Below are 17,791 nucleotides of genomic sequence, written 5' to 3'. Positions count from 1 at the left end.
ACAGGAAGGATACTCCTCTGGCTAAAGCATTAAGACCGGGAATAGCAAGTCCTGAAAACAAGGACGTTATTTTCTTGTGTCACACAAACATTGGGAATTTAAATACAAACATTTCAGGGCTGTGGCACAGCAATTCTGTTCAGTTTACAATACTGTTACACAAGAATTACAAATGACAGAGATGGGAGAAAGCAAATGTAACACTAAGATGTAAATTGATGTAAAGTCATTTAAAATGTATTGAGTTCCTCTGGAAACTTGAATATACCTGCTTTAAGTAATGACTTGTTATTTTCCCAGTAATATTAAACGACTGTAAAAGGTTAACTGAAGGATTATTTTATAATAGTTTGCAGGATTTATTTTTGGTCTTCCATAATTTCATGTGGCTCTGGGTAAACTGTGACCTCTTCTTATGATGTCTCTTACTAATAGACGCAAACCTGTCCTGCCTGAAGTCTTGAACCAACTCAAATGGTGCTGTTACTCCTTTCTGCAGTGCCTCCTAGGCTGGGTTTGGCAGCGTATACAAGTAAACGTGAATTAAGAAGAATAATTTATTGGGTCAGGACTTGGCCCATTCCTACAGAAAACTTCAAGAAATCCACAACTGAATGGAAATGCATTTTAAGCATAACAATATAATGTTATGATGTTAACCCTCTATCCTGGGGCTGCTTCTAAGAATTTCCTACTGCACTTGCACAGACCACTGAGAAATTCACTAACTGGTGTGGTGTTTACAGGAAAGGAAAAAACTCTGATGTGTTTTTGTTTTGGATTCTCTCGTTTACAACTGTAAAAATCAAGAAAGCTCAGAGTTAGTCTTGAAACTAAACATGCAATCTCTTTAAAAACCTTAAGTAAGTTTTACCCATCAGAATGACGTGAGAGATAATTTATAAACACCATGGCAAGACTACCATATTTCAGATGCAGTATTTTTGGTCTTGATTAGATTAAAACTTGACTTTCTTCTGTTCTTCGCTCAAACTACTCTTCCTTTTACATAGCTAGGAAGCCACGGAAAGGGTTGAACAGCATGTCCTGCTCTGGGCAGGAATCTCATCCACGCTATACAGGTGTATTTGGTCCAAATTTACACCATACTTATATTTGGCTTTCTTGGAACACTAAACACACTACAAATGTGTCTACCAAATCTTTTACCTAGTTACAAGTCAGTATTAAGCATATGCCTCTTTATTTCAGGATCAAGGTCTTCAAGAAAAATGACCTGCTCCAACATCAGTTATGTCTAGGGAGAGCTGATGCACATCATCAGACACAGTAAGTAAATCAGAATTAGTATTTTTTTCAGTTCCATAACCTGGAACACAGTGGATCAACAAGCAAATGCTGGTAATATTATAATAGGTCCAGGAATGTTATCACTGATGTGAGTCATCTACCAACATATGACAGGCAAGTCATCTATTGAGAAAAAAAAACACATTTGTGGTACGTGGTATTTCTAACCTAATATGCTTTTTACTCGGACTTACTTTTTTACGGAGCTTTATCATAAGACCCATTTTGTAGATGTAGCTAGTTCAGCTACGGCTACCTAAGCACTGCTAGTGTGGTCCTTTCAGTTATTAGTAAACAGTAGTGGAAAAGTTAAACAGCTTTCAGAGTGACTGTCACACTACAGAATGATCACTGTTTAGCAGAGTTGATAACAACAATTTGAAATCCCTCACTAATTCACCAGTTTGGATAGCTGGCTAAATCAGAAAATTATTTTGTAGGAAGAACATACACGATCTACTCTATGAAACCTATTACAGACAACAGAGACTTGTTCTTCATCTTATCAGACTTCAGTTACTCCTACAGCTCCCGATTTGTGCACCCGGAATGACATATGTCAGAAAGGGGGAAAGGCTGTGCCTCCCTCTGCCATCACACTCACACACAGCCCTACACCATGGAAGCAGCAACACTGTACAAAACACACCCCAGTGGATGTGTTAGTTATGTTTGTGGCTGATGAGATTTCTGCGAGTTCCTGAAAATCAATGCTGCTTGGCCGTGGCCATAATAGGTGGTATTCACCCAGGAAACGGGGAAGGGAGACTAAAATAAATCTATTCTGCAAAAAAATAGTGGTAAGAATGTAGGTAGCTTATCTCTTATTTTCCAACTGGTTTCAACTAATTCTTTAATGAACATTAATTCCACATGTAGCTGATTGGAAGCCCTGATATATAATTTAAGAATGTATTCCATCTATGATTTGTGGCTTCAATTATGATTGGATATTTGGCTTAAGCTTTGCAGAAAGAGTAAAAACTAACCCATACCCTAAACAACGTCTAGTGTTACAAGAGAATACACAGTGGACTATAGCAGAAGGATGAGAAGAGCAGTAAGAATGTACCTGCACATAAACCATATGTGCTCAGGTGTGAAGCTTTAGCATTTTTTGGCAAACATATATGTAACAAATAGTTGTTGTCTCTCATATTGTCTACTTGCCTATCCAGCATCTGTTAACCTACACTGGGCATCACAAAGCAAATAAGGGATAGTTTTGAAGTTGACCCATGTGTATCTGGACAAGTCATAAAAACAATGGGAGGACTGAAAAACCAAGATATAAAGAAGATACAGAACACGCAGTTATTCACTTACTAAATAAATATCAGGAACATATATAATGCATAGTAAAGAAAGGACAGCCTGTAGCATGACTAATAGGGAAACACTGCAGGGGGAATACTGAAGAAGAGATGATTCATAGTTGGAAAGATGGTACAAAAAGATAATCATTGAAGATTTTGACTTGATCAGAGCAAGGAGGTTAAACAGAAACAAACTTGGATGAAAACCAGATGTTTGCTTTTGCAAAAAACTCCCAAATTAAGCAGGTTAAGAAAAAGTTTGGTGTCTCTTTTTAATAAATACTGAGCAGTTGAACATGTTATTAAAGAAAAGAAAGTTCTAAATAGAAAGTAATTGTGAATAAAAAACCTAAATATATTATTTTGAAAAGTTGAAAAGCTAAAAAACAACTTTTGCTTTTCCAAAGCAAACAGATCAGGAAGAAGCTAATATTTCTATCTCAATAAAAGACATAAGGACCTAAAATACTTTCAGCCCCCACAGCAACAGAAAGTAGAAAGCAGTTGCACCGCTACATCTAGTCAGAGAGGATATTTGACTTACAGGTCTGCATGTCAGAGCAGATGGTCATAATAGAGTCAGTAATGACCTTTCTATTGTCATTGTAGTTAGAGGGACTGAGCAGAAACAAGTTACAGACAGATTTCTGTCTTTATACTGGAGATGAACCTGAAGCAGGTATAAAGGAAAGGAACAGGAATGAGGTTTGTGAAAAGCTCAAAAGCAAATGGGGACCCACAAAAAGCAGCTCAAAGAACAGCCAGAGAGATATGGAAGATGGGAGTCATGGAAACTAAATCACAAGTTTTCAATAAGGAAAATGTGATTAAATTATCTTCAAAGACAAGAATGAACGATGTGAGAATGGAGCACTGCTTTGCGCTTTTGGCAAAGAATTGCTGATTTATTTCAGCGAGAAACTCTATAGAGTAGAATTCAGGTTGGTTTAAATCTCATGTAATTCAATCTAATACATACGTTGCTTAACATATATATAGAAACCCATATAGTGAGAGATTTATAGATCAGTCAGTAACAAAGAGAGAGGTAAATCTAATGAGGATGGATGAGGTTGGACAACACAGCTTCTGAAAAAATCTAAAAAAAAAAAAAATCACGGAGGCATTAGCTGAAGTCATTATACTGTAACTATTTGTCCTAGTGTTTTGGGGCAGGGATTTTTGGTTCTGTTTGATTTGGGGGGTTTTGTTTTTGTTTGTTTTGTTGGGTTTGTTTGTTTGTTTTTATTTTTTCTTTATTACAACGAACCATTTACAGACAACCCAGTGTGGAATCTGGGGAAGGGAGAATTCAAAAGACAAGAGGTACTACAAAACAAAGTTCCCCATGGGGTGGTACTTACTCCAACACTTGTGTTTAGCAGATTGTTCTTATCGGGGTAAATCCATTCAGCTTATTGACAGCTTACCTCTCCCTTTTACACTTTTAAAATCAGGCAGTTACCTGCATAACATCTAAAATCAAAGAAGATAATCTCCAAAATAAAAGCTCAGAATTGACAAAGATTTAGATATGTTAATACGCTCTTAATGTCAGTAATACAGTTCCTCATATTTGAAGTGTACGTGCAAAAGAAGGGCTGTGTTAACACCACTGAGCAAAAGACTGCACAAATATTTTGCACTTCACATTATCTGGCCGGAAACCCACTTCACAACACTGCAACTCTAAGACACTGCCTTTGAACTGCTTCTGAGTAAAAGCCATGCACAGAGAGGTCACTCAAACTCCAGTTCTGACTGAGGGGGAAGGGAAGGTATTCTTTTCTATCTTCAAGTCAGTGTATGATTTTAAGATTAACACTTTAACACCAGGTGAAGAGATTCCAAAATTTCCATGTGTTTTCTTCAGTCAATAAAATGACCATTAAATCTTAGCTTATTTAAGACTTACTGACAAAACCAAAAATCATAATCCCTCCTCACAATAAGAACATCGGTTATCTCACCCTCATTAAGTCAGTAGAAGTCTTCTGACTTCACTGGTGGTATAGATTTTTCACCACCTGAAAAACTGAGTGCCAGAGGCTGGTGCTCCCACTCTCATATTTTCTTCCAGTGTTAGGATACCAGGGAATCAATGCTTTTATATGCAAGGAAATGGAGACAATAGTATCAAAAAGGAAAGGTTATCTGTTAACCAATACACGTTATTATTTTTGAAACTTATTCTATATGGCAGTAAATTTTATAAAGTTAACGGCCCCTGTTTTCATCACTGAATACTGTTCAGGTTCACATACACTATGCCCTAAAGGGGCATAAAGATTAAGAATAACCAAAACAAGCAGATCCTCGATAGCTCGAGCTAGATCCTCCAGCTGGAACACTATGCTGGTTTGAATGCCAGAAAGCTGGCACAAACAGGCATTTCAGCAAGTACACACAGCATTCTGTATAAGACCCTTTGAAAGGTAAGAAACACAGAGCAGTCCAGTCAGGTCTTACTCAGTGTGAATGGTAGAAGTGAAAATAAAGTGTATTATTAACTAGCTTAAAATAAACAGTGATTATCAAAGTTGTGCAATTGATTTCTGTTACAAATCTGTAATTTGTACCCTATGGAAAAGAGGTCTCAAAGTAGTACTATATAATCACAAGCCCTGGAATGTAAAGAGGCCAAAAATAAATTGATAGTTGTCCTGCAGGAACAATGCTATCTACACTGATTGACAAGCTTTCACCACTGCTTCTTGTCTTGAAAAAAACCAGAACTCATACCGTGCACAGTTCCCGTACTAGTAATTCCACATCTAACACAGTTAATTACACATCCTTTTAATTTAAAATCAAATTTAAATTTTATCTTTTTATAGAACGTACTATGAAACAGCAAATAGTTGTTGACGTTTAACAATTACACAGATGAAACAGACACTAAACCATGGAGAAGGGGCTCATTAGACATCATACAGACAGCATACAGCACAGACAGTTCTTTCAAATGACAGCAAGAAGAAAAATAATGCATCAAGATTTTTTTAAGTTCTGTATGTAATAATCTCATTATTTCTTCCAAAGTTAAAATCCAGTTGATATTAGCTATTTAAGCCCTTGAAACTGCAAGTAAAAGTGGGAAAATGTAATGTCCAACATTCCTGCATACTCCCTTGGAAATTTCCAAGAGCAGTACGAACTCCAGTGCAGGCTGCTAGGATGGCTGCCATGGAAACAGACAGTGCTGGAAACAGGGCCGTTTCCTTTAAATTAAAAGCTGTTACACAGAAAGCCTCCATTTCTTTCTGCCAGCTTAAAACAGCTTTTATGCAGCCAAGGTCTCTAACATGTTGAGGTCGAAGCAGAGCAATAGACGTTAACAACAGACGTTCTAGTTGCGATGAAGCACTGCTGCAGGAGATGAACTATTCTATTGTATCCTTGATCTGAAGTAATTTATAACTAGTTCCTTGGCATCAGGACTGTAACATTAATACAAGTAGATGAACAGCAGGGCGGCAGTAAAGTAGATGAGAGTATTTTATCAGATGGTAGGATAGAAGTGATCTAAGCATCAGCTTTTTATTAGAATTCTGGACCAACCTCAGGGCACAGGGCGACAGTTACAGAACTGCAGAAATCGAGTATCAAGTACTTAACTCTTTGCCTCTTTCAGTTGTTACCCTCACGCCTCCAAACACCACCTGCTTGAACTTAAAAGCTTATATAGCATTTCTAAACAGCATAATTTACACTCAAATAGTTTTCCAGAGATAGATATTTTGCTTTCTCCTGAGTTGTGACTGTTTCTCCCTCAATTCTATGTGGGGTGTTGCACTCTATTTATAATTCATTAAATGCTTTATTGAGACAAAACAAGTTAAATCTTTTCAACTAATATTATTCTGTGAATAAAACTAAAAATTCAATAAACCAATTGCTTTGCATAATAAATAAAAGAGCGAGCAGGTGACACACAAGGTACACATTTCAGGAAGGTTATGCAATATGGTAGCTAGCTTGCACCCGGCATTACTCATTCCACATGTGTCCACGATCAGGAGTTTGGTAACATCATGTTCTTTTCATTGGTATGGCATGTCAAAGAAGAAAGGAAGGTGAGGGAAAAGCCATGAAAGTATTTAGCTACTTGTAATACGCTGGAAGCAATTCTAAATAAGTTGTACAGCATTTTAAAAATAAAATGCATTTCAAGTTGTGTTACTCACCACCCATCAGCCTGAAGATGGTGATACAGTAGGTTAAATACCCTCAATTTTGAAATAAAAGAAGTTCATCAGTAAAGAAATCAGACATCATCTAAACATGAGTGAATGTGTTCTACTGGGTTCAGTCCACAAAACTTTCATGCATGCCAGGGTATAATTTAAAAAAAAAAAAAAAAAAAAAAAAAAAGGCATTTCACTTATTTTACTTGTTTTCATAAAAAAAACCCCTTACTTATGTTTCTATACTTTAAAATTTCTTTTTTCCATTATTGTATATGTGATTTTTCTGCTAAAACTATATAAAAAAAATAATTAAGGAAAGCGTAACAGCCTCTGATGCATACTCATTTTAAGCAATTATTCAGTCATACTTTCATTTCAGCTTAGAAATGTTCTGGATAAATGTAAAGCATGTGAGTGGAGACTACTGAGGGCCATTTCAGATAATCTCTTCAGAATTCTGGAGGGAAACTCTACAGGACCTCCAAATCTTTTAAATTATACCACTGTGATTTAAAGCTTTTGTCTGTAAGCCAGTAATAAAGTAGACATAACTGCTTCCAGAAGTAACATCATCATACTGAAAGCAGAAAGTGAAAAGCTAGATGGGAAAGATAGCTAAATGTAAACTTAACATTTAAAACAAAAATATAAACCATAACAATATCATCAGTTGAGAAGCTGAAATGACTAGGATATAGGACAATATGTATTATGTCCTATTGCTATGGAACATGTTGCTTAGAAACAAGCCAGAACATGCACGAGCCTCCAAACAAATTACTGGAGTGTCTGCCAGGATGAATACATACATGAACATGTATATGTAAAAAGCAGTATCTATACTTTTCACAGTTCCGTATAAATTTTTAAAATGAGAAAAATCACTACTGTCTCGGGTGGAAAGTCTGACTAAACTAAATCTTACATTTCAAGTATTCTGTAAAATTGCATACCTTAAGTATATTAGCAATAATTACATTTTCTAAACCTGCAACTATTCCTCTGCTTAGTATAGCCTCTGATTTTTTAAAACATAATTCACATTTCCCCAAATACTATTATCAGCCAAGAAGTGTTCTGTAAGGGACTCATGAAACTTGTGTTCAAATTCCACATCTACTGCAGACTTGCTTAGTGATAATTTGGAGCATATTACATTGAATGACGACAGACGATTTCCACCCAGCCAAGCCCTCTCGAGAAGGTACTACCCTCCATTTTCCATGCTTCTCCTAGGCACACTAGAAACAGCTAACAAAATCCGTACCACCCAAGCAAATCCTCCAACTCACGGGGTTACACATTAATTCAAAACACTGAGGAAGGTGGATTTACACTAAGATGCTTTATCACAAATTGGGAAGTAAGCCATGGCATTGTGTCAGCTCAGCTATGTAGACAACAACATCAGATTTCTGCAGAAGCTTGCTCAGTGGATGAGTCAGATAGCTTACACTGACAGTGAAGTTGCTGCATTAGAAGGACTTCGCATTAAAAATGCTTTGTGAAAGGAAGGAAGAAACCTCCAGCATAGCAACAAAACAGACGGTGGTTTCAGAGTGTGGTTTCATAACTTAATATGATCTAAGACAGGATTACTGATGGAAAGACAATGGTCTCTTCCTCCCTCCATCCCCAGCTGCTTCTGTTGCATCGACACTGGCAAAGCTGCAGCCTGTCAGGTCAGTGCTCTGATCTGGCTGAAAACTAACACTATTGAAATAGCCTTCAGTAATACCTGTTCACTGATCCCACTCACTTCAGGGCTGCACCATCACCAATGCCAACACAGGAAAGAGGCTGGCAGTAAGCAGGGTAGGGCTGGATGAAGATTACACCTACTTTTGGCAGCAGCAGTCTTAATCCTAACCTTTTATAAAACCTTTAAGAAATCTTTTAGTTGTCGTAACAAGTTTCCTTAGAACTCTTGGTTAGCTGCTGTATCCTCTAATTGTACACAGATTACATGCAAAATCAAACTAATACATTGTGGCCTTGGTTTATCAAAGTATTTAAGCATGTGTTTATTATAATGGGATTACCATATATTTATTATTCATTTAAGTGCTACACTGAAGAAGAAAATTTTGTGGAATAAGTGCTGATTTACTTGTAAGAGATACAATTATCCCACTGTCATTAAAGAGACTGTTTATGGTAGATATATAAAGTTAAGAATGTTAACACAGCCTCACAGGACCAGTACACTGAATTTACAGTGCTTCCTTTATTAACTAAGACAAAACGAATAGTACTTCCCCTCCCCCTCCCAGTATTTGTCTCATTATCTGTGTTTCAGGAAACATGCCTGATAGATTGCCACTGATAAGGGGTAATAAAACCACCTCCCAACACCATATAAGAAAACTTAAAACTTAAAACAAAACAAACAACAACAACCACCACCCCCAAAACCAGCAAACCAACAGTAGAATCTTTAAGTGTAACATGCCACCGCAGGAGAGCAGTAGAGGTCAAGAGTATCACCAATACTCAACATGCCACCAATAGCAGGAAATCTGTTAAATAAACAATTCTCATGCAATATTGATTTGATTGCAAGAGAGGAAGGGAAGAAATCCTTCCTGACTAAATCTGGTAAACTATTAACCAGAGAGCATGAAGGCATTTCCAGCAAGCACCTGAGAAATCCCTGTGCTTTACTCATTCCGCCCTGTTTCCTGTTCCTCACAAAACAGTAAAATTAAAAAGCAATACAAATCCAGGAAAGAAATTATGTTTCAAGGTGGAAAGAAAATTTCCTTCCTGGTTATTTTTTTTTTCCTTACAGTAAGTGCAGGCAACTGGTAACTTCGAAGCTCAGATTAATATGTAAAAAATATGGGGAAAACAAACTGGGATCCAGTCTCCTTTTCATTCTCACCTGAGATAGCACCATATTGATTTGTTTCACCAATTTAATACAGTGTCTTCAAGAGTTCTGCATGGTCATACACTGTTGCAGGAGCTCATCAATCTATATTAAAACAATTTAGGGTACAAGGCAAGACTTCCTAAATTGATTTCACTCCTCAATTGAAAACCTTTTAATCTGCAGCCTAGATATATTCCTAATTACCAATATATGCATTGTTGATGATACTAATTCTTTCTTAGCTAACTGTACACACAATGATGTCCTGATTTCATTTAAGGCTTTTCACTTGAATTTTCTAAATGTTTCAGCCACTTACTTGACATTAGAAGTCAATGCTACAGGAATTTCTGAAAAAGCTCTTTGGTTAGGTTTTGGTTCTGAGAACCATACAATGCTGGTTTTGTTCCTTGCTCATACAAAAGGTAATTTTGATAAAATAGATAAAGTTAAGAACTGTTTTCACAGAACAGGCAATATACAACAATAACATATGAGTTGTTTACAAGAAAGTAGGGTAATTAAGAGGATTTCCTCCTGTGCTACAGGATGCTATAATGTGTACCTTCTAAGAGCATTCATTAGCCTAAGCAAAGAAGAAAAAAATCATCCTTGTAATCTAACCTTCCAATGCCCTTAATATTAATTTGCTGAAGACAGTGTTGGGATTTGTGATTTCATCAAAAGTCTCTTTCCTTAAAAAGAAATACTAAGTACAAAAAGAACCACGCCTAACAATTCTCATAAGGTACTCATTGCTGAAATAAGCCCACTGTACTATCTCAGGATTTTTAGATTTATCAAACCTGTGCAAAACACATTATGAAGCAAAGGTTGTAGCACCTTCTGAATTACTTGACCTCAATGTACTTCCTCTGGGTTTGCCAAAAGAGTTACGTTTTTAATTTTTGCAGTTTTAGCCATTCACTGATGGTATTCTAAGTATTTTTGTGTCCTAACAAAAAAAGGGTCGATGATTCATGTGGCAAAACCAGTCACATCATCTTTTGAATTAAAAGAAAAAGAAAGACAAGAGGGAACAGAGACAGAATGCCACAAGATAATTTAGAATATACTGTTCTGTAAAATAAGTAGTGTTTAATGTTCTTTATAGTGCTATTGAAATAGGACGAAATTAACAACTGCAAATGAATTTTTAAAAATCTACAAAATACCTGAACTACATATTTTGTAAAATTACAAACTGAAAAGGTGAAGCTCTGCTTTAGTCTCTGTTGATGCAAACCAAGCAAATTTGCAATGTTTTCAACAATTCATTCTATATATGCTACAAAAAATAAAATGCTTGTTTCTTCTAAGCTTCAGAAAGAGGAAAGGCTGGAAGAGGAGATCCTGTAGTCATTCATACTCTCAAAAAGTTCATTATTTTAATTATTAGGCTGCCAAACTTAGGAGAGATAAAAGGATAAGCCATATTCACTGGTAAAAAGTGAAAATGGAGAACAGGTACTAAAACAGAGAAAAGAAAGCAAAGATAGTGATTCTGGAAAACAACTGTATCTTCTTTTATGCATTGAATAATTTAAACTAAAATATTCGTGAATTTAGACTGGAAGAGTGTCCCATAATTGCAGGTTTTTTGCTATTCTGACAGACCATCATTATTGTAATGTACATTCTTTCATCCGCTTTCTATGTAACTGACACATTCAAAGAAGACTGAAGATAACGATTACCATAGTTACTTATTAGCCCACCTACACTATCCATCATGCTAATTTTTTCACATCTTCCTCCCTTTTATTTCTTGGTAGCTTAGATTAGCTAGGGTTTGGCTTTTTCCCCCCTACAGTACTTCCCACAACAGTATGCTTACTCCTCTGTCCCTCTCAACTTCTCCCCTTCTTTCTTTGTTCCTGTTGCCCAGAGAGCTTCAGAGGTAGCAGCAGCAGGTTTAACTGAGCCCGTTTGGAGGTGCAAGGCAAACACCACGAAAAAGAAGCCACTGTTGGCCCTTTCCTTCAATCACTGTCTTTCAATCAGCATTTTCCTGCTGCAAAGGAAGCAGATCTGTTATGCTCTCAGCCACAGCTACATGCATCAACACTCAACTTATTATTATCTATCTTTCCAATCAACAAGAAATCTTTGGTATCAGTACATTATATAAAAATCAGTGTTTTCTCTATCCCTAACTTAGAGCTAAGTAAAGAGTTTTTAAAAATAAACTGTCAGTTACCGAATTCAATAATGAATATGAGCTGATTGCTATTTTAAACATTATTAAGATACAAACTTAAAAACAAACAAATCCCCAAAACAAACCCAGCATTTAGATTCTGAGAAAGGCATGATCTCAGGTAGAAGAGGGAAAAACAGCAGATTTGCCCCGACAACCAGGAAGAAATCCCTGAATCAGACAATCCAGAGAGATCTGAGTAAAAGCCAAGGCAGAGTGCTGTAAACGGAAAGAAGGAATTTTGTCGACTACAAATACAGTTTGCTTCTGATTAAGAAGTTGGGGTTTCTTGAGTTGCAGAGAGCCTGGGGTGTTAACAGACAGCAGTTCACAAACCACTCTGGGCAGGGCTGGCAGCTGACCTCAAGAGGTCTCCTCCTTCTCCTTAACACAGCCCGGTGAGATGAGTACCTCCAGCTAGAAGAAGTAAGCTGACTTCCATGTCTCAGCACTGTTATGGCCACAGCTGAACAAATACTACTTTAAATGAGTCCGGTGTAGTACCATTTGTCAGCTTTAAATAATGCTCCAAATATCCTCAGACTATTGCTGTTTTACAAACTAATGCTTGTGCATTATATCAATTTAATGCACAGTCTAAAAACAATCATTTAAGGAGACAACGTAATTTGAAAAGCATACAACTGAAAGCAGAGTCAAATCTAATTTAAAGTATGAGGGGAGAAGGGAATTCTAGAGAAAGACAGCTGAGAAAAGCACTGTTGAAAATGAGGTAGTAATACATGGCTAAAACTAAAGGTTTGCTGGGGTTTACTTTTAAGTGTCATATTTAATGTCATTTATTATATTTATTTCAATAGTGACATTTTGAAGCATTTTGTGCAATATCTACAGGACAATTTTAGAGTATTTCATGAATTCAGCACGAAATGCTACTCTGAAAAGAGTACTTAATCACTAATTTTTCTTCATACTACAATTTCTATCAAGCTACTATCATCGTTATTTTAATAGTCTCGTGTAAATTCTAAACTTAGCTTTTAGAAAGTTTTTTAAGGGGGAAAACAATACCTAATTTAATGTACAAAAGTTCCTCCTGACATACAGCATTACACCACAAATGAAGTGAACCTGCATTCTTCCGCGTTTTCTGTCCCCCAACCAGCAAGCGACTGACCTTCCTTAAGACTCTTCTGGCTGTTGGCCTCAAGGCATTCCTTCTCCTTCAGCGGCTTATCGTCTCCTGCAGGCAAAATCTCGGAAAAGCCCTGTTGCTGCTTCTTGGAGCTATCGATCATGATGAGAATCCTTTAGAATGGCAACATCCAGCATAGGAAAAAAAGCCTAATTTGTCGCCAAGCGGTGCGCTGCTGTCCCGAACACCGCTTCCAGCTCCCTTCTCCTAATGAATGAGGATCTGCGCCTTCGTGCCGCCCCGAGCAGCCATCCTCCCCGCCGCTCCCGGCTGACCCGCGGTGGGCTCGCTCCGCTCCGGCGCCGGTAACTCGCCCAGACAGCGGGCACCCAGCGTGTGAAGCTCAGCTCCCAGATCCCACCTCTTTTCCCAGACAACCACTCCCCCTTTTCCTTTAGTTACGCTCGCTTCCTCTGCACATTCGTGTTTCAATATGTAGCTTGACGGTCAATCATCTGACAAAGAATGAGTCAAGCGGTTAAAAATAAATCCAGCAGTTGCTGAAGGAGCTGCATTCGCCGATACCTAAGACAAACTACTGCTGAGGACTCTCTCTCTTTTTTCCCCTCCCTTCTCCCTTCCCCCACTCCCCTGAACGCCGCTGCAGGCAGCAGAAATACTTTATCTTTGCCTCACTGGCACATTCATTACTCATTAAGTTTCACCAGTAAACAAAGCTGCACATTGGCATTTGAAAAAGTTCTGCCGAGGAACCTTCTCACCCGCCCCAGCCCCAGGTCTTGTTTCAGAGACACTTATCTAGCAGAGTAAGTGGGAAAACCAGTGATTACTTCCATGTCTTTTCTTGCAGTATAGGACAGATTCTGTTCCTTGTTGTAAATATCTAAAACAAGAGTCTTTTATTATTTTCCTTTTTACATTACAGTTTACGTCTCATTATTCCCAGCAGTTTTAGGACTATTTCCTCCCACAGCTTCTGATCTGCCATTCTCTCCGGCATATCCCATTTATCTTACATGAACCATCCGCTTCAGCGTCAACCTGGACGGTTCTGGGCAAAGGAAGCCCCTTTAATTATCTGGCATTAGCTATGAGGGAACAGCAGAGTAGTTTGCATTTCATGCATTTAGAGAAAATCAACTATACATAATTTTAAGTAGACACTGCATGTCAACAAGTAACTCAAGCAGGTGCTTTTTCCCTTCCCTTTGACCTAGAAATGCTATCATTACATGTTTTCCACACCCCTACTTTATATTTCAAATCCTTCAGCCTGAAGTGATAAAGGACATCTCCACTCAGAAAAACTGTTTCTCTTTTCTGGCATCAGATTTGAGAAGCTCTATATACAATAACAAACACATGATGCAGAATTTTGAAAGTGGAAACTAGAAAAAAAATTAAAATTGTCTGCCTCTCTGGATCTTTCTACAAGACAATCATTCAACACTGACTCTTCACCTTAACAGTGCACTCCCAGGGCAAGGAACCGATACTACGGGGTGCGGGGCTGCATGACAGAGCCAGCGGGGATGGGAACTCTCTGCCTGCCTTCCTACTGCTGGGAGAAGGGAAATCTGGATCTGCTCACAACGACATATTCAGAGGAGATGTGAGTTTACTAGGCCATATCAACTTCTTGACATCTAAGGAGCTGCAAATACAGGCAAAAGAAAAACTCTTGCAGTACAAATGATTTGAGGCAGTTTTCCCAGTCAAAAGATTCGTTCTTTGCACATCACTTGTATAAAAATTATCAGCTTAAATCAGATTTTGCTTAAATACAAATTATAGACTATTCCAATACATCTGCTTTTGCCGTGATTTTTACTGAACGCAAGGGGAAAAAAAATTACTGTTGAAGAAGAACTTGATACATCAAATGAACTTCCTCACTGCCTGCAGCCGGAACACAGACGATGATGCATACGAAACAAAATTACTGTCAGGAAACTCCACACATTCAGAAAAAAAATAAATCCAGACAAACAGAATACAAACACATACTGCCTTAGAAACCTATATGAAAATCTGACACAGTCAATAAATAGACTCTCACACAGTTACGGATATATCAGATTATAACTCCACATTTTTCTTGTGCCAACTGGGAAGTTAATGGTTTGGATGGATTAATTACATATTGTTATACTGTCAGAATATAACAGCAGAAGTTGTTTTATGGGAAGGGTACAGTGCAATTCACACATTTTCTGAAGTGTGTAGTTTTCCTTCAAATGTTATAGCTCTATCCATTCCTATCTGTTTACAGTGCTTTATATAAATTAAGCGTGTCCAGTGCTCAAGTGAATGCCAGATCACAGTAACAGCAGTTGGGCAACAGCAGTTCAAGCCCTCATGAATGTTCTCACCTGTTCAGAAAGACGAGCTTTGGTGGCATGGAGTTCCTTCTACCTCTCCTCCCCTTTTTCAAGGGTACCCATGTCACAGCAGAATTTACAGAAACGAATATGCTTATGCTTCAGCCGCTTGGAGCCAAGCCTTACATTTTGGTTCAAATTCACCTCCTAGTTCAATACAAGCTAACACACAGATTAATATTTTAAAACAGCTTTAAGAAGTCTGATCAAAATCTCAACAGTAATTTGCAAATAACTTTATGAAGAAAAGCAGGAATCACAGAATTTATGGAAAATAAGAATGATTAAATTCTTGTCTAGACCAGGAGAGATGGTCAAAATGATGTTGTGTATTTTTGATGTAACCAAGTACTGTAGTTGCCAATAAATGCTATGCAATATTGAACAGTTGGGGAGGGGGCAGACGTAACAACTGAAGAGGAAGAAAAGTTACCTTGGAAGAAAAGAAAATAGATTTTATTCAGATTCAGTTATACTGTGAATATTGAGAATGCCTGGACATTCTGCCCGGGGAACAGTTTCTCTTAAATCCCTGCACAAAGAATGACATTGATCCCCCCCATGATGAAAAAGAACTCATATTCCAACAATATCATGGTTTTCCGGCAGTCTTGAATATACGTTAATCCAAGCTCAACTCGTAATTTGGATATACTGCTTACTTGGGTGATCAACAATATATAGTTCTACTATTTTTAGTGATAAGGCTTCAAAGAAAAAATAATCACCATGTCTCAACACATCTCCTAGAAAAGCCTAAAATTCTGAGACAGTTTCACAAGGCACCTGGGGGCATCTCACAACTGCCGGCTGTAACTGTAGTTGCAGCACTGCAAAATGGAAAAAGTGCATGTTTTTATGAGCAACTTTCTCACATTCCTAAGAACTGTACTGGAAGGAATAGAGTCACTGTTAGGTGGTTAGCACGTTCAAGTACTAAATTCATCTGCTAACTAACAATACTCAGTTGGTCAAAGGTGTCTTCCAGTCACCAGCAGATTCCATCTGATTCAAGGCAACAACCCTCCTCGTGATCCCCCAAAAGCCAGTCCACCTGCATTTAAGAGCTCCCTTTTCCCCACTAAATAAAATAAATTTGTAACTCTCCTGAAATGGTTCATATATGTTCTTACCTTTGACTGCTAAAGCACTATATCTCCTTCACAGATTTACTTACGCACTTTCAAATCGGATAGTAATTTTTTAACATCTTGCAAAAAAGCAGAAGCCCTGTCATCAGCCACAAACACTATGTTGATACTTTAAACATACTTCCCATGTTTGAATAGTATCTGTCTCCAAAGTCCTTGTTTTGACAGATAAAAACTGCTTTGTACAGCAGTAACTTTCATTGTTGGTTTTAAAGGATGCTAATTCCACATTTATCTTAAAAGAACTGGTGAAAGACTTCGACAGTAGGAACTTAATATTTTCCCATTCAAATTACCCATTTGGTTCTATAACAAAAAGTCCTTTAGAATAAGTATTAGTGAAACAATATCAACTCGTTTGTTCTTTGATTACTCTTTATAGCCTTTTCTTTATTTAGCAGTTATGCAATAGATAGAACACAACACATGAAATAGAAAATATATACAAGAAAAGCTTGGGGTCTTTCAACTCCACTCAGTTTGAAATGCTTTTGTGTTCAGTTTCTAAGAGGCAGCTGGAATTAGTATTGTCATTTGAAATTGATGGCATTAGGAAAAAATAGGCCGAAAAAACTGTTTCAAATTGCTAAATTTTCATCTTGTCTTTCTGCTGCGGACTGTGGACTTAAATACAGGTTTCATAATAAAGGAAAGAGAACTACTCAACTACTTATTTCCGAAGTAAATATTGGATGTATAACCTCTGATGTGAACACATACCTGTTTCCAAAAAAAACTACTTTTACCAGTACAAATAGCTAAATGACACTGAGGGTCATACAGAAACCTGTAATGAGCTAGGAAAAAAAATTGTGGCTGAAACACTAGTTTCTATCAAACAACAAAACGTAAGTGGCTCTTTCAGCTAAAAATCTTAAGCAGTGCATGCCGTTTTGGTCAATTACAAGTTTAAATCCAGTTACAAACAGCATCAGTCTATGAAAAACAGCAGTCGAACATACACAAAAAGCTTTTTGTTTCAATAAAAATGAAATTTGTTGGAATTCGTTTCATCTTCAGAGGATAGAAATACCTCTCATTTTAATTTCAATTTATTTGAGTAGTATATATCGTATACAAGCAGGTGAAATGAAGGAAAAAAGCCTCAGAATGGAACATTGCTGTCAGTTCCATAAACCAAAATCCAGTAACACCTCATTTAATAGCAATGTATTGCATTTTTCATAAACATTTGCTTGCTTTTAATCTAAGTAATCAATGTTCTTTCATTCCATCCTCCTGCAACACAG

At 37.3% G+C, this 17,791-nt stretch overlaps 1 protein-coding gene across 2 annotated transcripts in view; it reads right to left on the bottom strand.

Moving 5' to 3' along the window:
• MRTFB (myocardin related transcription factor B) overlaps nucleotides 1-17,791 on the bottom strand; it is a 64,122-nt gene that overhangs the window by 36,759 nt on the left and 9,572 nt on the right. Inside the window, exon 1 of one of the 2 annotated variants that reach the window (XM_074158817.1) lies at nucleotides 13,031-13,386. The exons of the other annotated variant lie outside the window; for it this stretch is intronic. Coding sequence (XP_074014918.1) covers nucleotides 13,031-13,151 — 121 coding nt within the window. The 5' untranslated portion in view covers nucleotides 13,152-13,386. Of the gene's footprint in view, nucleotides 1-13,030; nucleotides 13,387-17,791 lie in introns of those variants that run through there. 2 annotated transcript variants of the gene reach the window in all.

The sequence above is a fragment of the Numenius arquata genome, chromosome 14, assembly GCF_964106895.1.
Source record: "Numenius arquata chromosome 14, bNumArq3.hap1.1, whole genome shotgun sequence".
NCBI lineage: Eukaryota > Metazoa > Chordata > Aves > Charadriiformes > Scolopacidae > Numenius > Numenius arquata.
The sequence above is the reverse complement of the archived record's forward strand: the minus strand, read 5'-3'. Positions and strand labels throughout refer to the sequence as shown.